General features: G+C 43.3%; 2 protein-coding genes across 4 annotated transcripts in view; one reads left to right on the forward strand and one right to left on the reverse strand.

Moving 5' to 3' along the window:
• The first annotated feature begins 566 nt into the window (after positions 1 to 566).
• Positions 567 to 9,744, forward strand: KLF11 (Kruppel like factor 11). Its single transcript, XM_024199138.2, has 3 exons — positions 567 to 701; positions 3,580 to 3,840; positions 9,595 to 9,744. The coding sequence occupies exons 1-3, from the start codon at positions 669 to 671 to the stop codon at positions 9,742 to 9,744; spliced, it is 444 nt and encodes a 147-aa protein (XP_024054906.2). The 5' UTR covers positions 567 to 668.
• A 13,451-nt stretch (positions 9,745 to 23,195) lies between these two features.
• CYS1 (cystin 1) overlaps positions 23,196 to 26,792 on the reverse strand; it is a 42,858-nt gene continuing 39,261 nt past the window's right edge. Inside the window, exon 3 of one of the 3 annotated variants that reach the window (XM_024199132.3) lies at positions 23,196 to 24,704. In XM_024199132.3, coding sequence (XP_024054900.2) covers positions 24,599 to 24,704 — 106 coding nt within the window. In that variant the 3' untranslated portion in view covers positions 23,196 to 24,598. The remainder of the gene's footprint in view (positions 24,705 to 26,792) is intronic. The other 2 variants (XM_024199130.3, XM_024199131.3) reach the window with 2 other exon arrangements.

Here is a 26,792-nt window from a genome sequence, read left to right on the forward strand (position 1 = left end):
GTGCTGGATTGGGGAGAGGGTGCAGTGAGGGTGTGTATATTTGGGGGTGCACTGTGTGCTGGATTGGGGAGAGGGTGCAGTGAGATGTGTATATTTGGGGGTGCACTGTGTGCTGGACTGGGGAGAGGGTGCAGTGAGTTGTGCATGTCCGGTGACTGTACTCTGCGCTGGCTCGGGGAGAAGTAGCCCCTTTCACACTCACTGACTGGAGCCTGGTTCCCTGGCTGGGACGGGAGGGATTTGGAGCTCGCAGCAGCTCTCAGACACACCCCCAGGCGCAGGCATTCCCTGGCTGGCCGCCGCTCAGTGACAAGCGGTCCCGCCCCCCTTTCCCGTGCTGACCTTTCCCCTAGTTTCCAGCGGGTGGCTCAGACTGAGCCGCAGCCGCGAACATGCCCACGCTGAGTCCTTCCTGCTATCAGGCAGGCTGCACGCCCCGATCACGCCGGCCGAGGCCGCCTATTGGTCCGACGCGGGCCAGGCCGGGCTGCGATTGGTGGGGAGCTGCCCGCTCCTTCCTCCCCCGTTCGCCTGGTGCACGGAGTATCTGGTGTGTTTCCCCCCGCCCGCGCCGGGGCTGCTGCGCGGCCGGCCCCGCGGGCGGGGGAGGTGGAGGCGGCGCTGGCTGCTGCCTTTGTCACATCGCCGCTGCCTGCAGGAGCCTCGCCATGCCCGGCTCGGAGAGGGGAGATGCCCCCGCTGTGAGTACCCCCGGCCGGCTGCGTTGTGGGGTGGGGGGCTGCTGGCGGAGCGGGGGGCACTAGGGGCCGGCTGCCCAGCCGCTCTCCCCCATGGCTTTCCCGTGCCCAGACGCCAGGGTGATGGGCGCCCGCCCCAGAAGCGGGGCTCCCCCCTTGGGGCGCTGGAGGCAGCAAGCCGGGCACCTGCTGCCAGGGGCGCTAAGCCCGCTCGCCATAGCTTGGCCCCGGGGCGGGCGGTGCGTGCCCTGGGCTGGGGGCGTCTGTGGCCCCCGGGAGGGACACGGGAGCGAATGTGCGCGTGGGTTTGCCTGTGAGCCCGGCCTCCCCTGCCCAGCGCCCTGGCCGGGCGGGGGTCACCCCCTGTGGTCGCCCCGCTGCCGTCGGCGTGGGGCAGGGGGCGAGGCTGACCCACGGCGCGGTACGTGCACCCGAGGGAGGCCCGCTGGGCGGGGCGGGGCGGGCATGGCAGCTCGGTCGCTGTCTGCGCTGTGCACCCCCAGCCCCCACCTTCCCCCCCGGGCACCCGCCCAGGCCGGGCTCCGCTGCAGCTCGGCGCCCGCGCGCGTTCGCAGGGCTATTTTGATGCATCACGTTGCCCCGGAGTTATATTGGGAGTGGGCGGCGGCTGCGGGCCCCGCGGGGTGGGGAGAAACCCCGCCATCCCCTCCCCTCTGGGGGTGGGGCTTTCCCGCCTCCCAGCCCGCTGGGCTCGGCTCCGGGGCTCCGTCACGCTGAGCAGGCGGCCGCAGCCCCGCTTCGCCTGTTGAGCGAGCAACCGAGACTGGCAAGGATCGGCCCCAGCTGAAAATAAACACTCAGGGCCTGGCCCCGGGGATCTCCCGTCCCGGGGCGCGGCTGCTGCTCCGGCAGACGCACAGCAGCTGGGGCCGCCTGCCAGCTCGCCCGCTGTTTGCAGGCGCCGACTTCCTGTGCAGTGCCTGTGCGCCGCGCGCGGGGTGAGCTCAGGACAAGCTGTCGGGCTCCTCTCGGCGCCGGTCTGTGTTTCACCCAGACTTTGTTTTACGAGCACAGCCCTTTTCGAGGAAATCACCCGCGTGGAGCGTAACCTCTCTTTGGTGTTGCTGGAGGACTTTGGGAAGCTATTTCTTGGATAGAGCGCGGAGACTTGGGAGGAGCTGTCACCAGCTCCTGTGTCTTCAGATGTTTGCCCGGTGCCCAGCACAGTGGTTCTGCTTGGTGGTTTTTACTGTTCATATTGTAATCAAAGAATTATATAAAGTGATTAGATGATTTTTCAAGACCTGTGGGATTTTTTTCTAAAATGTTCAGAGCAGTTAGTCTATTTAAGGACTCTTTAAATTGGATTATTATTATTTTTTTTAACCCTGAGGCTTCCTTTAAATCTGGGATGATTTGTCAGGTGGATGAATACTCTATGGATTTGATAAATGTCTGCTTTTCAGATCCATTGTGCTTAATGTATCTGCCACACACGTGTAATAAATACTATGTATTATGTACACAGTTGTATATCTGCTTGGCACTATGGACCTAGTGAAGTCAATGGCAAGGTCTCATTGACTTTCAGTGGGGGCATAATTTCACCCAATGCCATCTAATCTGTTTTAGGTTTTTTGAGTAGGACTTATCACTGCAGTATCTAAGGATTGTCCCTACCAGTTTATAATCTAAAGAAAGGCCGGATTCTGCTTTCCTCACACACTCAGAATTCTAATTGATTTTGTTTAGAGTTTTGGGTGTGCAAGAAGTGGAGGAGTGGATCCTTTTGTTATCACTCATTTTATGTGGGGGAAAGTGAATATAAGTGTTAGAGCAACAACATGTGGCTGCTGGGGTCATTACAGCACACACACTGAACATTGGCAAAACTTGTGTACGTTTTCACTGAAGGGAAAATGAGGATTTTTAGCCCCCGAAAAGTACAATAATGCAATATTTGCTTATGAAAACAAATTGATGTTTGGATTCCTCTCCCATCCCCAAATGCCCTAATAATAGTATCTACCTCTTACATAGTGCTTTATCATTGACAACTGGATGTGCATATGGTGCTCTTAGTGCCCTCTTATGTATGCATCTGTCCGCCTCAATTTCCTCCACCTGTAATATGGGGGATAAATGACTTGCCAAATTTATACACTGAGGGCACGGCTACACCAGAGAGTTTACAATGGCACAGGCAGGTATAGCCGCTCTAAGTCAACAGGAAAGAGCTCTGCCCTTGGCTTAACTACTCCAGCCCTCCTGCAAGCTGCAGAAGCTATATCGGTGGGAGAAACTCCACACTGGTGCTTATGTTGGTGTAACTTATGTCGCTCAGGTTGGTGATTCATTCACACCCCTGAGCAACATAAGGTATGCCTACTAAGCTGTAGTGTAAACGTAGCCCGAGTAGGCAGCAGACCTGTGTTTGGAACTTGGGAACCCTTGACTCTCTGCCCTTATCTCATTCTTCTAAACGGCAGTAAATATTAGACTGAAGCTAAATAAAACCCTTGTGTCAAGCCAGAAAATGGCCCTCACTAAACAAAGCAGGGTGTGGAGTCACTTTGTGTGTGTGTGTGTGTGTGCGCGCGTGTGTGCGTGCGCAGAACATGTTTACTCAGAACAACAATAATCCAAGAAAGTTAGTCTGGAAATTTAAGCTACGTGTGTCAATTCCTTTCCAGTGAGTCATTCTTCTGCCAGGCTAGTTGGGTTGGGAGTGGGGAGATAAGATGTACTCTGATAGGAGGGGGAGGGGAAAGGTTTGCATATTGAATAACTGAATTGTTTTTTAAAAAAATCTTGCATTGGGCATATGATGAGTTTCAAGTGACCTTCATTATAAGCAAACAATATGTGGTAACTTTGTTTTCCGACTTGTTCTAACAGCTAATGATCCGATTGCCTTTAGGTTGACATTGTGGACATATATGAATCTATACGTGAAAGACAGCGTCATGACAGCGAAAGGTCTACGTGTAGCACCTTAGAGCAGAATGACATAGAAGCAGTCCAGGCGCTTGTTTGTATGAGCTCCTGGGGTCAAAGATCACAGAAAGGTGACCTATTAAAGATAAGGCCACTTACGCCCATCTCAGATTCAGGTGACTTCACCATGCATGCAGAAGCTGCCTCTGAATTACCGAAGGATTATCACTTTTTGTCTACACTGGTAAGAAAAAAACTAATTAAAAATGAATATGTATGACCACAGATAAATTTTATATTATTACTATTATATCCCCATTATATTGAATAATTTTGTTGTATTTGGGAAGAGAGCAGTATCTTTGTTTTTTAAATGCTGATTATTGTCGAAAGTAATGTCTACCCCCTAACTTGTCTAAATATGTAATTACTACTATTTTCATGTAAAGTATACATTTCTCAGTTTGGATAATTCCGTCATCTCTTCAGTAATAGATGTGATGACACAAACAAAATGTTTTGATTTCCTGTTTAAATCCAAGTAGAAAAACTTTGATCAAGAGTTCATTTTAACTAATGTCCAGGGGCAGCTTATTTGGATAGTTTATTGTAGGTTTCTCCTTAGTACTTTGAGTAAGAGGATTGCAAGTGACTCTTACTCTTGGGGGAATTCTGCACTAGAAATATTAGAATTCTGCACACACTATTTTAAAATTCTGCAAAATTCTGCCAGTTTTATTTGTCAAAAATAACATTACATAATCATGCCAGTTTCAATTACTTTGGTAATTTATTTCAAAATATCTGTCAGCAAGTATGTCTGTAACAATACAGACGCACACAAAAAATTACCCCAGCAGTAGAGAGTTAAAGAAACCCCTATGACAACCCAGTTCCTATTTCTCTGCCCCCTCTTCCCGCCCAGCTGGGGAGGCCGGACACCCACTACCCCTCCCACCCAGAGCCCAGCTGCGGCACCCCCTCGCCCCAGCCAATACACCCAAATCCCCTACCCCCAGAGACCAGCTGCGGGGCCTGCCCTTGCCCAGACACCTGCCCCTCTTCCCCCAGCCCAGACAGCCACCCCCTTACCCATCAGACTCCAGGGATCCAGAGAGAGAAACAGCCTAATGCTCAGTCCCAGGCTTGTGTGGCGTTTCCGCTGCCTCCTTCCCTTAGGGCATGCTGGGAAATGCAGCTGCCGGGAACCCTGTAGCTCCCTCCTTCCTTCCCCTGGCAGTGTTTTCTATGTGTGAGGTGGGCTCTGCAGGGTCCAGTGGCCCCTAGTGGTGACCAGCAGCACTGCAGCCCATTTCTGTGGGGGGAGAAAGGAAATTCTGTGCACACAACATTAATTTCTGCAAAATTCTGCATTGCGCAGTATTCCCCTAGGAGTAGACTCTGTATTGATTTACCTGCAAAGATCATACAAAAAAGAATCCTTGGAATGTAGGACAAATGTTATTAGACGCTGTGATAAAGCATAAAAGCAAGTTGAAATTAAACTTGTCACTTCATAATGATACTTCCATAGCCTGTGTGTTTGTACGTGCAGCTGATTATTTCTCCAAAGTTCTGGTCCACTTCAGATGACAGTTGATTCTCAGGTACCTGGGAATGGATCACTTGATGATTTTCTGTTCGTTCCCTCTGAAGCACCTGGCATTGGCCGCAGTCAGAAGATAGGATACTGGGCTAGATGGACCTTTGGTCTGACCCAGTATAGCTGTTCTTGTGTTTCTTATATAGGTATTGTTGTAGTTGATATCCAAGAAAAGCTAATTTGTTTTACTCTTTCGGTATGTTAAGGAATTCATTTTACCCAATAGACTTTTATTATGCAAATGAACTAGGAAGGAGGAGGAAGATTGAGAGGGTTGATGACTGGCTGATAGACCTCTTAGGTCACATTCTCATCTCCCAACAGTGGCTGGTCTCTTCTGGAGCAGTGAAGGGAAGAGGCATAAATTCTCAGAAGCAGTGGAGGGAAGAGGGAGAAGTGGCTCAAGAAGAGTGGGGAGAACAGTTCCAAACATATCTATTCCAAGATGAGCTACCAGCTGACAGAATAATAATAAAAGATTTAGGTCTCTGCAAACCTGCAATTAAGCAGGTATAATGTCACTATGAATTGCTATCCTATTTTCTAAGAACAGCGCACAGTGAACAGCATTTAAATAGACGCAGCCATTATCTGAGTGAAAATGGGCGTTGGAGCATAAAGAGCTGACACATGCAGTATTGCGGCTGTGTCACTGTTTACTTGATACTAGCAGGCTTTTGAACTTTCCAGAAGAGCCACTCTATAAGAAGTTAATGTTTTAGTCATAGCTTCCTAAAATATGGCTCTTTAGACTCTTCATTCTACTCTAGATTTTTATCACATGTTCTTTATTTTTAAAGTAAGGTTGATAACCACTGTGAAAACACCTGATGGTTTTTATGTTTGTATATTTTTGTTTTATTTTTCTAGTGTATGACCCCACCCCACAGCCCTGATTTTGTTGAGCCATCGACTACAATGCTCCTTTCTTCACAAGTCACTTATTCCAAACCAAGGACAGTCATGGCAAATACATCTGTTTGCGTAGTCACCTCTACAAACTGTGCATCTGCCATAGCCAAACCATCTGTCATAAACATGGAGAGACAGTCCAGTCGGAAGTTAGCAATATCTGAGCCACCTGCCCCTCAGCCTTGCAGGGCCATGGCAACCAGTGTGATACGTCATACGGGCGATAGTTCTGCTTACCCCCACATTCCTGCTGTGCAAGTTAAAACAAAGGTAACTTCAGGCAATTGCAGCACTTCCACAGACTGGTGTGAAGCACAAGACCGAAGACATTCCAGAGTTTCAGAGGACATGGATACGGCTGATGGTTTAATTAGTGATACTTCACCAGTACATCAGCCTTATTTGCACAACTCCAGTTGTAACGCTACCAATAAAGGGCAACAGCCAATACGGCCTGTTTCACCGCGGACTTGTTTACCAAAGAACTGTGACAACTACCTACAGAAAAAAGCCACCCAGCTGCTACCTACCCCTGTTTCAAACCCCCAAGTCATCTGCCAAATGATCCCTTTTAACAGGCAAAGACGTATGATTTCTGCCTTTATAAAACCCCCTACACAGACAGTCGCAACTACTGTCCAACCTATTTTACCCCAAACAGCCCCAGTTTCTCAGCCTGTTCTCATGGGATCTTCTGTGCCTCAGGGGACTGTTATGTTGGTTCTTCCACAGACTGCTGTTGCACAGACATCACAGTGCCAACAAACTGTAATGACTGTTGGAAACACCAAGTTATTGCCTCTTGCTCCTGCACCAGTTTTTATTGCTTCTGGTCAAAGCTGTGCACCTCAAATGGACTTCTCAAGAAGAAGAAATTACGTTTGCAACTTCCCAGGCTGTAGGAAAACTTACTTCAAAAGTTCCCACCTCAAAGCCCATCTTCGTACTCACACTGGTGCGTATGGAGGGCAAATCCTTTGTTACAAGAATATTCACTTGTATTGTTGGAAGAATGTTGTTCTGCGTTTTGATTCTGAGAGGGGTAAGTGGGTGGCATAGAAACCTTCCCATATATTGTGGGAGAGTAGAGGATATTCTTCAAGGACAGACAAAAAAGGGACAATTTTTTTTTTCTGTAACTTAAACCCCAGATTAACTCCATTGAGATCAGTAGAATTTCACATAGTGTAAATTAAAGCAAAACTTGGTCCAAAATGTTTTTTTTAAACTTGAGTTGTGCTATATTTAATATGATCTGAAGGAATTACATAAACCAGTTTTCTTGGGGAGGGTGTGTTGTGACACATCATCCTACAGGTAGTTTTTGTGTTTGTCTTTTTATGGTTCATCAGGCTATACATAACAGAATCCACTCTATACACCTGTTAAGATAGATGTATTTTTTTTCCAGTTTTTTAGCATTCTGACTTCACTAAAGGAATGAGCACCAGGTCATGAGGTGTAATGAGTTCCACTGTGGTGGATAATAGAACTAACTATTGGTTAAATAAAACCAATCGGCTTTAGTTTGTGACCACTATGTGCATAGAATTGTTAAACTGCAATGAAAATTAAACATAACAAATACTTGTAGACTGTCTTTAACCAGACTTTGAGGAGCAATCAGGGCAGAAATATATTTTTACCAACTATGTTTTAATAATTCCTTTCTTCCTTCTGAAATCCTGGTCTGCTGCAAGTCACGCATTCTGGGTCCTTATTAGAAGGATGTCAAAGTGCTATATTTGTTTATTTTGGAGGGAGGGGGCAGGGGAGATTATTTTAAGATGTATTTCTTTCCTGATTCTCTCCTGAGCCTGGTCTAACTCTATGGATATTCAGCACATAATCTGGTTTTAATTTCCATTTAATCTGACCATTTATTTTATTAAAATTCCTCATTGGAAGAATAACTTTTTGAAAAAGACACTTTAAGGGAGTAGATATTCCCCTAAACTAGAACCCAGAGCAGTGGTCCCAAACTTTTTACCTCGCGTCCTCCCCTTACCTCAGTCTGTGGCCCTGGAGCTGGGGTTGGGAGCGGAGCCCCGGGCGCGGGGCTGGCAGCCGGGGCCAGGCCCAAGAGTGGAGCTGGGTGGTGCTCTGTCTCCGCTCCCCACCCCACCCCCACATCAGGGCTGACCCTGGTCCCAGCTGTGCTCCCCTGAATGTTTCTTGGTGGCCACCAGGGGAACACGCCCCACAGGATTGGGATCTCTGACCTAGAGGTAGAATCCTCTCCTTTCTCGTTGCTCTTTAGGGGGTGTGTGCGAGTGGAAGAGCCGTTATGGCTGGTGTAGTGGATTCCTGAGTTATCCTGGTGCAGTGCAGGATGGCCCAGGGATAAGGGCAGTGTATCTTACAGAACATCTTTCCTCTGGTTCAAAAAGAAGCTGTATGAATCCGTTCTAACATGATGACTGCAGCATGTGTACAGGGGAGCTGGAGCACACTGGTCTAACCGTGATTCTTAACTTGCAAACAGAGCCTGCAGAAGGCATGGGGAACAATAGCTGACCTACCCTTCCCTCTGTTACTCCTGCTTTGAGAGAGAGGTGGATTATCTTGTGCAATTAGGGGAAGGACTTAGCCCTTAATATGTAAGAATTCTTTTTAGTGCTTCCTTATGGAATGGAGCACACATTTTCAGATTTATCTGTAAGTATATTTTGGATATTAAATGTTTATCGCTGGGTAAAAGTGGGTAGTAGATCACTTGCTATTAGAATAGCTCTAAAATTGCACAATTGTGTAAGTATTACACACAGTAATCAGAAACTAGCAAAGGTGATGTTAGAGCTCTGAGCAAACGCTTACGTTCCTTGAGCATCCAAAATGCTTGTGAAGCCAATGGAAATTTTAGCTTGTGAAAGGAATGCAGGATCATCCCTTACATTAGTTCTGTTTCACACCACATGAGTAATAAAATGTAACTTCTTTTTGGTGAAATTGATGAACTGCCAAATCTAATGATAAACATAACTCAGTAAATGATCCAAAATGTTAGTAATTATGTTCTTAATTGTTATTAGCAGTTGCGTTGCTGTGTTCTTTTGAAGAATTGAGCATTTTATTATGACACTGAGATCAAATCCAAGACTTTATTTCAGATTATAGTACTTTCTAATGACATGGCACAGCCTCTGACTTCTAGTAGAGGGGTTCATTTCTCAAAGTTCATGGTCAAAAGATATTGTAGCTTTATGCAAAAATATTCTCCCCTAAACTCTGAATTGTTTGGCAACATTTTTTTAAAATGTTGTTGAATCAGAAAACTAACAAAAGCAATAAATGTACTATTGTCTAAGACCTCGATGCAGCAGTCACTTAAGCACATGCTTAATCTTATGGGACTTGTGGGCCTAAAGTTAAATATGTGCTTAAGTGGCTGCAAGGCTGGAGTCTAAATTATTAGTTCTTAAAGCCATTTTCTTTTTTATCAGTAAAAATAACCTTGTTTTGCTTTTCTCCATATCCATTCAGGAGAAAAACCTTTCAGCTGTAACTGGGAAGGCTGTGACAAAAAGTTTGCCCGCTCAGATGAACTTTCTCGACACCGAAGAACTCATACTGGAGAGAAGAAGTTTGCTTGTCCTGTGTGTGACCGTCGTTTCATGCGCAGTGATCACTTGACAAAACACGCCCGACGTCATATGACTACAAAGAAAATACCCAGTTGGCAGACACAGGTTGACAAACTGAACAGAATTGCTACAGCAGAGAAACCTAAAAGTGATGGTGCATTGAACATGCTCATACCCATACCAACCTCTGCCTAAGTGGGCTAGTTGGACAAAAAATCTGCTCTCTGAACTTTCTAAAAGTCAGGAAGAGCTACAATGGTTAAAACCGAATTGACGATGTTTTCTTAATTTCTGTTCATATTTGCCTCTTTAATAGGGCGGAAAAAAGATATGTAATTATTTTATTCAGTTTAGGCTCTGTTCTGATGATATATGAGAACTCAATTGTGTGTGTGTGTATCTCTTTTTTTTGGGGGGGGGGGGCTCCTCTTTTCCTTGACATTTGGGCATCCACAGTCACCAGCACTTCAGAAAAGCAGAACTCTTTGGAAACAATTTGGGTACTAGAGTATTAAAAGCAAAACTCATTTGAGTAACAATTGCTGTTCATATTTGATACAAAGTAAAACAAGTGATTTTTAATGTTTTATATACTAATATTTTCTATACAAAATATATTTTATATTTGTTCAGCTAGGGCTTGGCCTGCCGTCATTGAAACTACTTGCATAAGTAAAAGTGTGCAAAATCAGACCCTTTGTCTGGAAACTGCTTTTCACTAAGCCGCAAGAAACTTAATTAAAACATTTTATAAACATATAAACACTTGGTTAACTCACAATGTTTTGGAACTCTACACATTTAGATCCTGATCCAGCAATCAGTTTGCACAGTCAGACCTTCATTCAGATGAGATTGCAGGAGTGGGACTTAAAAGCCTGTTGCCATTTACAAAAAAAACCTCCAGGAATAAAAGTGTGCTTCTTGAAATCCACAACAATTAATTGAATTAGGTTCCTTGAAGGAAAAAATTGCACTTAGCGTGTTTCATAAACTTTGCTGTGGTAAATCCTTGTGACTTCAGGTGGAAGCTTGAAAGACACACACTCCTGATTAGTTTTTGTTCTGACTGAGCAAAGTTTGGAGAGCCAAGACTGTTCAAGTGGATGCACAAGGACAGCTGCTTCTGAAGAATTTTGCCACCATTAAGAGATTTTTACTTAAATCTTGTTGATGCTAATCTGCTGCAATCTACTGTAAACACAAAACTGGTAGATGGTGACAAAACAGCTGTCATGTGTAGTAAACTGGATCTCTGATTTGTATTTCTCTGTTTTTAAAATGTTAGAGTTTTTTTTTATATATAGTGTTTAGGTTAGACTCTTGCACACCTAGTAATGAACTATTCAAGACTTCAGTTTGTGTATCAAAAGCACACACCCAAAGTCTAATTTAAAACACAGCCACTTTGTTAAACTGATGAGCCTCTTCTTACGGCCTTATACATCATGCTATTTTGCATGCAGAACCACTCTTCTCTATTAGATGAAATATTCTTCCTGTTGAATGGACTTTCTTTTCCATCAAAGTAGGTTATGACTAAGATGAATTGCAAAATTGCCAGCTGCGGGACTGCTCTGTTGTAACTTTCTTTAGTAGCATAGTATGATTAACAAAATTAAATGTGAGTAGCACAACTAGATCACTCAGCTTCTGTGTCAAGAAGAGAACACACACACTATATATATATATATATATATTAACAAGCAAAGATGTTTGCTGTAGTGCTGAGATCAGACTTGGTGTAACATCTGACATTTCATTAGTACCCAGAATCATTGGCTATAGAACAGATTAAAAATAGCTTTTTGACTAGCGTGGTACCTTCCTTAATCCAAATATTTCTGTTCTGTCGGTTGATTCCTTGTGCAACTTGGCTGCTTCTATTGCAAACATCTTTTAACATTAACAACTTCATAAGGACTTTGCCTTAAGCTTATTTATTTATTTCATTTGAGTCTAAATTTCCTATCGTGAACAGCCTTCTCCTTAAAGTGTGGTTCTAATCTGAAAAGTAACAATATAAAAATGGCATTTTCATACTCCAGGTCATCTGCTTCTTGTGTGTGCATTCAGTTGCATCTCTCTCTTTACTGACAAAATATGTTTTTGCTACTCTTTGCTCTTATGAGCCTGTCACAGTCAACACAACTAACGGAGCATGAGCTGGATTCTCTTCCATTTTGCAAAATAATGGTTTGCTAAGTTCAGTCTATTACACTTTTTGAAATCCACTGAGTGTCCATATGGAACAGTATTTCAATTTGAAGTAAAATTATTGGACTTTCCGACTACCAGCAAATAATACATTGAAACTGTCAGTAATATTGAGCTTTTGAGAAGATATCTAAATTTCCAGATGAATAAAACATCAATATTTGAAATGTGCTGCTTGTTGCACTGCTTCATTAGTCTGAAAACTTTGTTTTGTTGTGCAGTATGTTGGTCTGATTCTGCGCACATATGGACTGGTGCAAACACTGAAATCAGTTTATAGTTCATGTGAAGTCAGTGAAGCGCATGTGTAACAGCAGAATATACTCCTATATCTAGGTTTTTATGCCTTTGGTTATAGTTATTGGTAATTTTAAGATTATGCTAAATTGAAACATTGCGCTCAGTGTACTTAATTTTTGTGCATATCCTTTAAAATGTCCAATCCTTGTTCATTTGACATTTATTATAACACAGCTGATCATCGGTACTCCTGGGGGAATTCTGCCCCACTGTGCATGCACAGAATTTATGTGCTTTGCAGAATTTTTTTCCAGCAGACAATACATGCTGGTAAGGTGCTGCAGTTACTCCTTTTGCCCACCAGGGGCTGTTGTGTCGCCAGAACAGAGAGCAGCTGCTTCTGAGTGGGAGCAGCCCCAGCTGCAGATAGGGAAGAAGGAGAGGCTGCCTTCCTCACAGCGTTCTGCCTGTGGGGCCAGGTCAGGAGGCACAGGATATGGGGGGACAGACAGCATGGGCTGCTGGGGAAAAGGTCACAGACAAGTTCAGAAAGGCAAGTGGGGGCACAGATTGGGGCAGGGATTGAATGGGAGTGGGGGTGCAGGGCCACATGGGGACGAGGGCAGATGTGCCTGTCTGACTGAGAAGGGCTAGGGGGTCAGTCAGCGTCTGCATGGTGGAGGCTCCCTAACAATCCCTCCCTGCTCAAAAAACACCCGGCATGATATTTTGACAAATAAAATATGCAAAATTTTGCAGAATTCCCCCAGGAGTAATCTTGTGCATTGCTGTATGTATGCAAATGTTTATTTTTCAAAGGGCTACATTATAATTCCTCTTTTTGGTAAAGTGGATACTTGGACTGTTACTCTTGTGGTGTTTGAGTACTGACAGGATGCAAGCTTAATTCCATTGCAAAAAAAGATTAGCCCTGCTCTTCATGCTCTAGGGAAGAGAAGAGCAAAAAAATCTGCCTATGGACTGTAGTGCGACTGTGTGGCTTTTTTACTTGACCCAGACATGACATATCAACTTCAAAACCTATTTTGGTAAACTAATTTTTTTTAATTTGGCAGAATATTTTGATTTTTCCCAGTAGCAGAACAGTTTTTGGAAACACCCTGTAAGTAATTTTGTAGATGGTCTTGTTCTTTTGCTTGTCAGAGAGAGAAGAAGATGCACAGGAGAGTATGGGATAAAATTCTGCCCATAAATGTGCAAGCATAGTTGTCATTGGTCCCTGCGTCCTGTTTGCAATACCTCTATCTCCTATTTACTTAGGAGTTAGGGCCACTTAGAAGTCGGCAGGAACTGTGTGTGAGCATTAGACCCGTGATTATTTAGAACCTAAGCCTGCAAATAGCTGAATAGAACTGAGCAAATAATAGATTTTTTTGGTTTGGGTGCTGAACTGAAAAGTTATTTTTTTTTTTTTGAGGCAAACCAAGCCAATTTTTTGAAAATTTTAATCAAACAGAAACTTGGAAAACTTTCATTTCCAATTGACTGAAACATTTCAGGTAGAGTCAAAACAGTCTTTTCGTGTTTATATTCGTTATGAGTGTTTTTGTTTTCATTTGGCAGTTTTGGGGTATTTTTCACCCTCTTTTGTAGTGATGGTCTTTTGGTGTTTTTTTTTTTTTAAATTGGCCAAATTTGATAATGGAATGCCATTTTGAAGCAAAATGTCAGAAAGAAATGTTTCTAAATGATTGAAATGAAATGTTTTGACTTTTCCCCACACAAATTTCAAGGTGTTTTGGCTGAAACTGTTTGTCAGATTTTACCCAAATTCGGGAATAGTTTTTGACACTCTGAAAAAGGCATTTTTTGGTGAAATTTCTATTAGTGGAAATATTTTACCCAATGCTATGGCTGAACGTATCCTGTGAGGTGTTTTGAGGGTGCTCATACTGTTGGACCCAAGGAAAGCAAAGTACTTTTGTAAATGTGCTTGAATAACTAAGTCAAAATTTGAAACTTTTTCTTGCACAGTATAAGGGAGTAGAAACAGAAAAATGAAGTCGTCTTAGTGGATTAAACATGACCAGGTAAACTGTCCTAGTGCACTTTAATGCCTGCACAATTTTGTTCAGTCTTTTTACTGCGAGCCTATAAGTATATTTCAAAATAAATTTTAAAATTTTCACATTTTTGTAACTGTTTTTATCTTATTTAATAAAACTGTAATGTGGCTTTATTTTTAAATCACAAATTTGGGATTTACAAGTATTTAAAGCGTTTAGCTTGTTCAAGAATGTGTAAAAGTAAAATGGTATCTGGCATATATTTAGGCAGATGATGTGTTGGTTCATCTAGTGCATTTCTCTGCAAATACAGGATTACTTTTTCCTATTCTAGATTTTTCCAGTGCTTCATCCATTTATTAACTGTTACATAACCCTTCTTGTGCACTTGGTATAGTGGTGTGCAGTTCATAATTAGTCATTGTGTCTGTGTTTTGAAAGACCCTCCACAGCCATTTGATCGGAGCCCTTAGATTTTTATAAATAAATTCTCCTTGTGTGGGTCATGCTGATAATCTAATGATACAAAAAAGTGCACCTCCATAATTCCACATGAGGTCACTGCTGTAAGTGCACATATCCAAATTTGGTCCAAAAGATTTAGATGCAGGTTGCTCTTCTATTTAAACCAATAGAAGGACTTTAGTGCCATTTTCTTTAGCAGTGGAAAGAAACCAGTATCCCAAGACTGTACGGAAGTGTCACTGGTTTCTCCTTCCCCTATGCACTTATTCTGTGATATGGATGCAACTTGAATTGGGCATATCTTCTTTAGTGGTCCGTCAGGCAAGAGTTGTCCACTATCGTGGAAGAATTTTTCTGCTATTTCTCTACTGTGCCCTTCCCACCAACCAAATTGCAGCAACACTTATTTCTAGCTGAGTCACTTTAAAAAGTCTGGTTTTGTCTTGAACTAGAGAACAAATAGTGTAGAAACAAACAAGAATCCACAAAATAAGTTTAAAGCAAGAAAATAGAAACCTTGTTCTTAATTCAGTTCTTCACTGCAACATTCTACTATGACACCTGTCAGTACCCATTGCCCTAGCCGCTTGCAGCTGGCAGCATGCCCTGAATTTGGGAAGAGGAGCAATGCTGTACTGTTGTGTAGGTAGATAAGACCGCAAATATCATGCTACTATATAACTCCATGATACGCCCTTACCTTGAATACTGTGTGTTGTTTTACTTGCCCCACCTAAAAAAACAAAACAAAAACTGGAAAAAGTACAGAGAACGGCAACAAAAACAATTTAGGGGTATGGAACAGCTTTTATATGAAGAGAGATTAAAAAGACGGACTGTTCATCTTAAAAAAGGAACAAGTAAGGGGAGGGGAAGTGGAATATGATAGTCTATAAAGTGGAGGAAGTGAATAAGGAAGTGTTATTTTCCCCTTCACATAACAAGAACCAGGGGTCACCCAATGAAATTAATAGGCAGTTGGTTTGAAACAAACATAAGGAAATACTTTTTCCCACAACACACAGTCAACCTGTGGAACTTGTCAGCAGGGGCTATTGTGAAGGCCAAAAGTATAACTGGGTTAAAAAAAGAATTAGATAAGTTAATGGAGGATAAGTCTATCAATGGCGATTAACCAAAATAGTCAGGGATACAGTCCCATGCTCTGGGTGTCCCTAAGCCTCTGACTGCCAGAAGCTGGGCCTGGATGACAGGGAATGGATCACTTGATAAAAATGTCCTGTGCTGTTCATTCCCTCTGAAGCATTTGGCACCTCCCCCTGTTGGAAGATGGGATACTAGGCTAGATGGACCATTGATCTGACCCAGTATGGCCATTCTTACGTACGTGCACCACCCGACAGCAATCCCTCCCCCCCAGCAAAAATCAGGTTTTCCTCACAAGTCATTGGAGGAGGAAGACTGTGAAGAAGAAAAGATCTCATGGAAATAGGGCTCCTTCCCAAGAACTCTGTCTTCTCCATGATTAATTCAGCCTCTTGTGTGTGTGAACTCTTCTGCTTTTCCTGATGCCTTTCTCAGTCTTCGTGTCACCGGATCCACTCATTGCACATGGTGCTTCCTCCGGGCAGCTCAGGGGATTAGCTCTTGCCAGGTGCTGCCCGCCTTTGGCGGTGTGTCTACCTGTCATCTCTTTCCCAGACCTGCAGCTTCCTGTTTGTGGTTTGGCCCTCAGGCCAAGTCACTGAGATCCTCCCCTTACAGGGAAGTCTAAACCCTTCTGGATCAGCTGTCCGGCAGGTGTCTCCAATGCCCTGCACCACTTCCCAGTGGCTGGTAGGGGAACCCAGACTTGCCCTCTACACTGGGTTCCAGCCCAGTGACCCTATAACAAGCAGCCCAGGTCTGTATGCTCCTACCCCTTGCTGGTGTTTCCCTGGGCTTCTTCCTATTTATCTGGCTTCCCCTCTTTCTGCCAGCACAAGCTCTTTCCCCCCAGGGAGTGGCTGCAGCCTACTTCCTTGCAGCCTCTTGCTGCTTTTTGCTGGGGGGGAGGGATTGCTGTCGGGTGGTGCACATACGTAAGAATGGCCATATTGGGTCAGATCAATGGTCCATCTAGCCCAGTATCCCATCTCCTGGGCTTTATACAGGCCCCTCCTGTTCCTGCCCAGCTGTGCCCATTTCCAGTTTGTGGCCTGCTCCCTGTCTCCTTCCTCAGGTGTAGCCTGGGCAGTTAATTGGCCTGCCTAGCCATTTTAACCACTCCAGGCCTTGTAGGGGTGGGCACCCCATCACACTCCCCTTGGGCAAATGTGCCCACCCTTTTTTTCTTTCTGGATTGTCTTAATGGCAGGTTAGACCTTAAGAAGCTACCTTCCCACTCTTTCCTCAGACTTTGTAACAGCTTGCCCTAAGCCTGCTCCCTCTAACAAGGGGGGAAGGCTTGTGTTTTCACAATGTTTGTGTAGAATCAGACTTCATAATCTTAAATTTTCACATAAAATTGCTCTAGTTTAACTAAAGCCTGGTCTACAGTTAAAACCTATAGTGATTAAGAAATGGGATTGCAGTCACTATTTTAGTGGCCAAAAGTTACTTTGAGAAAATGGAAATCTGCAATTCCTCCCTCATACACAGACAGACTTAGAGAATTCTCTACTACTGCATTAATGGAAAAAAATGACTGTCTAATAGAAATGATTGGAAAAAAATATGAGGATGTCTGGTCATACATTGCAAACTTTTGCAGCTTAGTATGTATTAGTCCCCAATACTCGCAGGTTGTTCTCATTTATCATTTTGGTCACTTTAATTGATGCCCTGCACAGCCTCTATGGGTTCAGGGTTTTCTTGTTTGATTATTTGTTTTTGTTTTTTTCCCAGGTTTTACAAATACTGTGACCAGGGTCCCAGGAGGGCCAGCTGAGGTCACTCAATTAGGTTAACTGCAAAGAATAGGGCAGACTATCCCCAAAGCTGATGGATATTTTCAATACTTAGATTTACCAAGACAGCACAAAACAGCTTCTATAGTACCTCACTGGTTGCCCAGAAGTCAACAACACAGTTCCCTTAAAGTAACCCAACCTCAGGCCTCCACCCAGGTACCCAAGTCAAGAATGATGAAGATTACTGAAAATATTTTTCATCATATAAAAGAAAAGATTCTACCACTCTCAAAGGATCAGACACATTACCTCTCAGGTTAATGAATATTCCAGATCTTGCCCAAATACATGCTTACAGCCAATTCTTATTAACTAAACTAAAATTTATTAAAAAAGAAAAGAGAGTATGGTTTAAAAGATTATTTATATATATATATATATAGACAGACAGACATGAGTTCAATTCTTGAGGTTTAGATATATAGCAGAGATGGTGAGCTTTGTTGTTGCAATGAGTTCTTTTAGAATTTAGTCCATAGGTTATAGTCCAATATCATAGTCAGGGTTCAGAGTAGCAGCCGTGTTAGTGTTTCTAGCTTAACTGGGACCTCAATCTTGGAACTCAAACGTCCCCTGATGAAGCTTAAGCAGATCTGAGAGAAAAAGGATTGGGACCCAAGGAGCTTTTGTACAATTTCAAGCCTTCTTTGACAGGTTTGACAGAACTCCTCATTGTCCCCCTCCTGATTTAGTGAAACTGGTGCAAACCCCTCTTGGCCACTTACTTTGATTTAAAGCAGGCTTATTTCAGTTTAGTTTAAGTCAGCTAATGAATTAGTTCGAACTGGAATAAGTGACTTTTAAAGCAAAGAAGGTTTGCACTAGTTTAACTAAATAATATAAAATCATACCTTTAATTAAATCTGCAACTTTCTGATCTAGACCCTTATCTAAGGGTCCAGATTTCAGACCCCAGTAACTTGGGCTCCCTGAGCTGCAACTTGAGGAGTGCCCCTCAGGGAATATGTTCCTGAAAGTGAAAATTTACTCTCTAAGCTGAACTGAGGTCATTTTTTTTTCTTTACATGAGGCCTTCCATGTTTGTTGTGTGTCAGTAATTTCTCTCTATCAAATGTGCTCAATTTACAGGTAGAATGATAATTTTTTTCTTAACCGCAAACTCAACCTGATTGGGCTTTCTCTATCTCATACATAATCACCTGTTACAAAGGTTAGGTCAGCATGACAGACCACTGTCTTTGACCTACGCCTTCAAGGACACCTGTGCTATAAATAGATTTCCATAAAAGTGCAGCTGATGGGAGTTTACTCAGCAATTCCAGTGATGGTTTCAGGGTTTTCTTGTTTGATTATTTGTTTTTGTTTTTTTCCCAGGTTTTACAAATACTGTGACCAGGGTCCCAGGAGGACCAGCTGAGGTCACTCAATTAGGTTAACTGCAAAGAATAGGGCAGACAATCCCCAAAGCTGGTGGATATTTTCAATACTTAGATTTACCAAGAAGGAATAGAATTTAGCTCCCTCTCTACTGGTCTGTTGATTCTATGAATAACAGCAGTTATTAAAAAGCAGTGAAAACCTACTTTTGTTACTGTAGTCAGTAGAGATGAAAAGGCTCCCAGGAAGCAGATCTGCTGAGTAAAGGTGTCACTTTTTACATATGAACTCTTCAAAGTATAACTGCACTCTAAACCAGCATCCTACCCGAGCGCCTAGTTAAGACACCCATTGCTTTCTGGAGCACCCATGGAGTCGGCATCTATGGGCTCACCCCTGGGTAGGGTACTCCTACTCAAGCTGGATCTACACTGGTGGCAGTGGTTTCAGTGAAAAACAAAATTTTCCTACTTTCTAATTGTCTTCTGTAACATAGCAACACCAGGACAGAGTTCCACCCTGATGGAGACAGGCACACCTGAGGAGTTTGTGTCAGGAAGTCATCTCAGGTATTATAATCCTTATTTCTGCTTTGGAAGTTCTGAGGTGGAGAACCAGGTGATGGGAGGACAGGGAGACTAGCTGTGAAAAGCCTTCATCTGATTAATCTACCTGAGTGAAAGCTGCGAGGTTGTACTGTAGGCTGTATTATTAGAGCTGTGAGTCTTGATTAACAGAGTACAGAAGACACACTTTAGTTTGCCAACAAAGACTGTTTATTGCCGCACCAAGCATATAGATAAATACAGAGCAAATATTGCTGCTTGTAACAAGCAAGTGGGTCCTCATGGCTTGCTTTTGGCAATTTCCATATCAATCTTTCCCATCACCTGCCCACACATTAAGTCACAGCTCCTCCCATTTTGAGTCTTCAATTTCTAGCTGAGTTTGTCCCCCTAACCAGTTTTTAAAGCCCTGTAAAAAGGTCAGCTGGCCCATAGCCAGCCTATGAGAGGGTGTTTCCCTTCTTAAAACTGCTCTAGAGGCAACCACTTTTTCTAGTTGTTTTCAGGAGATAAAGCAATCAGTGGTTTCCTCTCTGAAGGTCTTGCTGTCTTTGTGCTCCTTTCTGCACAGGTACGTGCATGCTCTAGGAAAGGCTAGAATGCTACAACTGTGACTACACCCTTTTTATTTCTTTTCCTTGTTCAATGGCAAGGTATGCTCCTATCATGGTAGTAATGTCATGGAAAACAATCAGCAGCTAAGAAAAAATATTTCTGTGCATTATATCTTCAAAGGTGCAGTTCTGCATTTGCAAAACCCCAATTTGCACGTAAATCAGGAGTTGAGTAGATGCAAATGGAGTATGCATAAAAGTGGCGTTTGTTCTGTTTTTGGAAGATTTTGGCCTAGTTAACTGACTTCTAAGAATTCTTTTCAGGCTTTTAAATTTCTTCCCATTTCAGTGTTAATCTTTTTACAGACCAACCAATAAATCTTGTGAATTCCAAATTGCCTTCTGCTAGGTTGTCATGCTGCTGACCATGTCTTCAGGTTTTTTTTGGTCTGCTGTCCTCTGCACATGACTGCTTTTCACGAGACAGATGGTCGGTCAGAAGCCAAGATATTTGCCTTTTGGTTAATATTTATATAAAAATCTCTTATGATCAATTTTTTTTTTTTTTTTTTTTTTTTTTTAACACCACGCTCAGTGAAAGCTAAGTGGCTGGAGCTGGTAATCTATTTAAGTGGTAACCATGGAAAATGTGACCCCTTCCTTAACCCTCTGACCAACAGTGGTTTGGTTTGGTGTTTTTTAGAATGGAGTGGCTGTTTGTAGAATGGCTAATAGCCAGCATGGCACTAAACATACGGTAGTTAGTTTGTGCAAAGTACAGAACATACTGTATTTGTATAATTTAGTATTTACGTGCTGCTTCTAGATGAGGGAAGATACCATGCTAAATTGTGGAAAATATTTTATTGTTTGTTTGGAGAGGACTGAGAGTTTTTTTGCACTAAATACCGTGCCCTGCTCCAGTACACTGGGCTGTATATATCATGTAGAAGGGTAATGACTGAAATGACAGGCCAGCTACTCAGCTGGTGTATCTCAGTGCAGTCCCATATGTTTAGGAACAGGCTAGACTAGATGCTTTTTAAAAATAGGAATGAATTTTGTCATCTTATGAACAACAGGCCGTCACAGACTGGACTAAAGGATGATGTCCCCCCAAATGCTAATGGGGAGAAAATAAATCTTCTTGCCAGGCAGGTTAGATTTCAATGTTCAGTCCTTAGGCCTACTGCCAGCCTCCAGGTACTTTTCCTAATAATCAGTCAGGGATGTCTATTTCTTCGTGCCTTTTATTTTAATATTTTCTCTTTCTATAAAACTGCCAAAACACAGTCTTTCCTTTAAGATAACCTGAAAAGCGTTCTTAGCTGGAGCAGTTACTGAATAGAGCTGCAGGGAGAGAAACTGAACTCTGACTTCAGCGAGGCAGAGCCTGGAACAGGAGGAGGTCTCAGATACTGAAGGAGGCTGTGATCTCCCTGCCTACACAGTATAACAGGAGGGTCTGGCAGCTCAAAGGGTCTGGAAAGTTGGTAGATTTCTCCAGCCTGGGATTCCAGCTGAGCGGTGCCCAACTGACAGGGGTGCCACCCTTCTCCAGCCTCCCCAGTGTTACACTGGGGTATGGCCAGAGGGGGACTTTCATCCAGCTATTCATGGCTGGTAAAATGAACCCTGGAGGCCACAGCCAGCTGCCATAGTTTAAAGCAGCTTGGTGGTCATCCTAAAGTAGGCCAGGCCCCAGAACCAGAAAGCCACAACCAGTTCCTCTGTGCCTTCCTCCCCCCATCTGTGCCTATCACATACTGGGCACCCTTAGAATCTGGCCCTGTGTGTCCAAGAACAGTCCCAATCTAAAGGAAGAAACCTGGATAGCGTAGAAATCTAAAAGTTGGCTAGTGTCTGAACAAAAAGGGGACACACCATGCATGCAGCATCATGGGTATGTACAGCTACTAGATTTAGAAATTTTCAGATGTTTTTTGTGTTCTCTACAAAAAATGCACTATGTATTCTTCTCACTCTGATATAATTTTGCTTGCTATCATGGCAGGTTATTGGAGATTAATTTTGTTTAATTTAATTCTGGCCAATGTAATAGAATACTGACCTTGACCATATAAATTCATGTAATTACTTTTGTGTAATTTTCAGACATGGTAGTATTATTGAATATGTCGTTTCTACTCAAGCACTAGTTATTACCATATTTTCTATTTTTGTGTGTGGTTCTACTCCTAATGTTACACTACCTCCCCCAACCACTGCACATATATCTTTTGACTGACAGCAGGATATTTCTGGATATACCAAGCTATTCAAGAACCAGTGTGCTGGGAGCCCTAGGCTTTAAACTTACATGGCTTTCTGAAAGGCTACCTTTCTTTTTTTCATCCCTCCCTTCCCTCTTATTAACGGTGTACGGACAGGTGGGGGGTGGAGGGGAGCCCGCACTAGCTACTCATTAACTCCCTGTGTAGGCACTCATATTGTGCACTGAGTGCCTTTGTGCTCAGGAGCATAATGCACTTTGGCTAAACTGCCCGAGGGCTCTCTTAGTGCGCAGTCAGTGTCCCCACATGGCGAGCTAGTGTGGAGTAGCTAATTGAGTACCTAGTGCACTTTAAAGTCACATTTTAGCTTATTTAGCATATTAGCACTAACATCCCCATGTAAACATGCCCTAAGTATAACTTCCATCTGATTGGGTACCACACCAGACCTCCAACAGGAACCTTTCTGTCCTTCTCTATGTAAGGTTCACACCACAATGATACCCACCATCTGAGTACATGAGCAGGACGTCTTTTGGAACACTGTTTCTTATCCAAACTGGTCAGTAGGGGGTTTTGTGCTATCTGCATGATCCTCTCCATCCTTCTAAAATTGTGCACATCCCCTTATAGATGCACTTTGCCTCTACTATCTTCATATTCTTGGAAGATTCATTAAAAGGCTATCAGTGTGCTGAAGAAGCACTGAGCAGGGGAGGACTATGAACCAGTATGTAGACATCTGTGCTCTGCCACATTGGCTAGGAGAACATGACAACCTGGAGATAGCCACAGGTTCCTCATTATGTAATCTGGAGGAAAAACTAAAACTAGATGCCTCATTAGGAAGAAAAAATCATATGCAGTGATAACTCATTAAAAATCCTACTGGATATCTCCATGAAAAAATAAGTTGGAGGGACAGAAGATTGATCACCCTGTCTCTCTCAAACTGATACTTTTGCCTTTTATTGAGAATTACGTGGAACATAGATATTTGTGAAATATACACCAAAGTACAAAGGAAAAGTCAAACCTTGAAATCTTAAGGTGTATCCCACTGTTCCCATTAGCATGTGCCTCATCCGTTTGCCCTTGAGATTTCATCTGACATGTTATGTTCCATCAGAGGACAGAAAAGTTATTTTTTTTCTAATTCTGATAATAAGCAGCTACTCCAACTATATCAGGCTCCCCCCCCCCCCAAAAAAAAAGACAGAAACCTTAATTTAAAAGTACAAGGCTTCACCGTCAATCATGCTGAAAACCTCTGAGTCTTCGGGTTTATAGGATTTTTTGTTTTACTTTTCCATCCTTAGTGATGAATGTGGTTAATTTTAAATTAAGCACTAATGAAAATTCTTGTGTAAGCCAGAAGTGGTATTTTATATCTAACTCCAATGCGGGAGTGCTGATTTGTGAACTACTGCTCTTCAATCATGTTAAAGCCCATCTCAAAGTGGGTGACCCAACGGGCGCATACATGTGGCAACGGACCAGTATGTGCATTTCATTCTGTCCTTGTAATTTCCCTGTAGCTTCCATTTCTGTAAGCCAGCAGGTAAGGAACTAGACCAGAATCTTGCCCTTTAAGGAAACCGGACTCTTGACAATTTCAATCCCCTGCCTCTTTGGAAAAGGGGAGCGAGAAGGAACAGAGCCATATGCACAATCAGAACAGATCCCACACCTGTTGTTTGACAGAGAACTGGGATTTGAACTATTAGATCCTGCAGCCTAAGTTTGGAATGATTGATTCCCTTCCCTCCCTTTTTCTGTATTGTGGAATATTTAAAAAATAAAAATAAAAATGGGGGGGGGGCCCAAATTCAGACCTGGTGTATAGAGTTGCAATCTGCTTACCGTAGGTCTGAATTTGACCCATAGCTAAGTGTCAGGAAAGGTACATTTTGGATATATCCTATCAAGTAAGTATTTATTCAAATGATTTGCTGCACTTCTCTGACTGAAATCACTCTGTCAGAATGGCACATCTCAACCTTACAATACATTTAAGACTTCATACACAAGTATTACTTGGAAACTGGCTTTTAAATATTAATTTACAAGAGGAATGTAATAAGATCTTATTTTTTCCCCACTGCATTGCTTTTATTCACTGGTCAGTGAGGGTTCCTCCGTTAATCAGTGCTCTTGCTCAGCACTTGCCAAAGAGGAGTTCTTCGAAGTCCTACAATACTAACAGCCTCCTGAGTGGTAACATTCTCTCTCATTTCATTCTTGTCTTTTCCATTTCTTCAGAACAATCTCACTGTGTGTGGGGTTATTTTGTTGGCAGAACCCTTGCTCATATGTGCCACTGTCAGCTACGATCGTACAGCACTGGCTCTCAGCGGCAGTACTCTCGTTCAATACTCGCCATGAGCTCTTCTTCAGAGTAATCGTACGATATGGGGGATTGCATCTCGGGCTTCTTGTTACTTCTGACTGGAAACCTGCAGGATGAGACAACAAAGTATCTTTACTGTAAAGGAAAATCAAGCTCTGTGAGACATAGTAAGCCCCATATCTCTAACAGGGAATGAGAAACCGCATTATTTGTGTGTGCAAAAGTCAAAACAAACTCACCCATCTTACTGAACCATGGATTCTATAATGGTAAGCAGGCCTTAGTTTTCTGACCAAAGACATGAGGTGCTCATTAGTGATCTTTGGGTAACAGTGATTTCTGAAACAAGCACCGAGAAGAAACTGGAATGATTTTCGCTGGTGTAATCGGAAGTGGAATGTTCATGTTACGTACGCTGACAATCCTAGAATTCACTCCTGCCATTTCCTGCCTGAGCTAGGAGGGGTGGGAGAACAGTGGAGAGGTTTTGACTTTGCAAAAGTTACCACAAACAGTTAACTCTACCAGGTAGGCCTGTTTTACCACTCCACAGAACAGACAGCAGCCTGTTGGGCAGGCAGCTTGGAGCTTCTCCAGGCTGCAGATCTACACACTCTTTTGAAACCATGGAGAGTTGGAGGGGAAAGACCCTGGGCCTCTAGGCTTGTGTTCTCTTGAGTGCTCACAATCTTGTACTCCCTGTGTCCTCTTGCCCCCAGAAAGCATAGGGGGACACGGGGCCAGCTTTGGCCCTAAAGAAGAAGCTCCATCTTGCTAATAGTGTTTAACAGCACACACATCATTGAATACGGAAGTAACTGTCTTCCCAAATATTGCATGCAGCGTTAGCCCAATGATTCAGGGGCACAATTCCTGTGGCCCTAGTATGGGTGCTTGTGTCTGTGTGGGGCAGAGCCTAGGAGCACATTTCAGCACAGCAGAAACAACTTCTTCCCCCATGCCCTCTTTATCTGAGTAGTGGCCTTAGCCCCCTACCAGAGCGCAGGGAGCCCCCTCCCTGCAGGCCAGAGACAGGAACTTGCTAGGGGCCTGGGGGCATGGAGGTACTGTGGGACGCTGTCTGGGGGCCGGTGCACATGTGGTAAAATAAAAAGACTTTTGAAAAAGAATTGCATGATTTTGAACTCTTGGGGTCAACAATACTGGATTAATCAAGAAATCCTGTATTCTAATCCTTGTTCTCGCATTATCTCCCTCTGTGGCATCAGGCAAGTCCATTTGCTTCTGTGCCTCAGTTTCGCCATTTGTCAGTGAGGGATAATATGTACCTAGCCCACAGCAGTGCTGGGGATGTTAGTTCATAAATGTTTGTACAATGCTGTATGAAGCGACTATTTCTGTGACCCTAAGTTACCGCCAGAGGTGTGTTGCATAGGAATGTCACTACAAGGGTAAAATGGTTTAATCCACAAGAGACTTTGTTCTCAATAAACTAAACTAAAATTTTCCAGAGCTCCCAATTCTGACAATACCTGCAGGTGGGTATTGCTGGGCCCTGTGTTTCATTCAGTGAAGTGGGTTTTTGTAGCGCTTTCCCTGAAGTGGGTTTATTTTTGATGTTTGTGGAGAAAAAACAAACAGGAAAGAGCTGATTTCTTCATATCCTGTGTATTTGGTACGAAAGCAGAGAGGTTTTTCATACCAACTAGCCTGGCTTCAACTACATCCCAGCAAATGGGACTTGATACCTAGTGCCTATAAGTTTACACAGGTGGGACTGGTAAATCCAAGTCAATGGTGTGAAAGCAGGGACGAATGGCCTGCATTGCTGATAGCATCTTTTGCAGAGGAAAACTGAGGGCATGTTTGCCAGATGAAACCATACGGACAGTTCACATGCTGGACAGGAAGAGGTGTGGAACAAACTGAATTGGAACTGCAAGTGAGGATCCCTGAGAACTCTTCTCTAACAGGAGCTTCTACAGATTCCGTGTTTTCGTACCTCGATAGCTTTCGTTGGTAGACCAGAGTTCTTCGCTATGTACAAAAATTCATTCCTGGTGTCGCTAACAGGGACAACACCTGATGGCAATCACAGTCCTGCAGTAATTGCTTTGGAGCAGTTTTGCCCACAGCATTGCACTGATTGTAGGTCAGTCCTTATAATATAAAAAATTCTTATCTGTTGTGACAAAGTTCCTCCTCTATCTTGGTGGGTCCTGCGCTTATTGGC

Source organism: Terrapene carolina, unplaced genomic scaffold (genome assembly GCF_002925995.2).
Source record: "Terrapene carolina triunguis isolate 2854851 unplaced genomic scaffold, T_m_triunguis-2.0 Scaffold42, whole genome shotgun sequence".
In the NCBI taxonomy this organism is placed as follows: domain Eukaryota; kingdom Metazoa; phylum Chordata; order Testudines; family Emydidae; genus Terrapene; species Terrapene triunguis.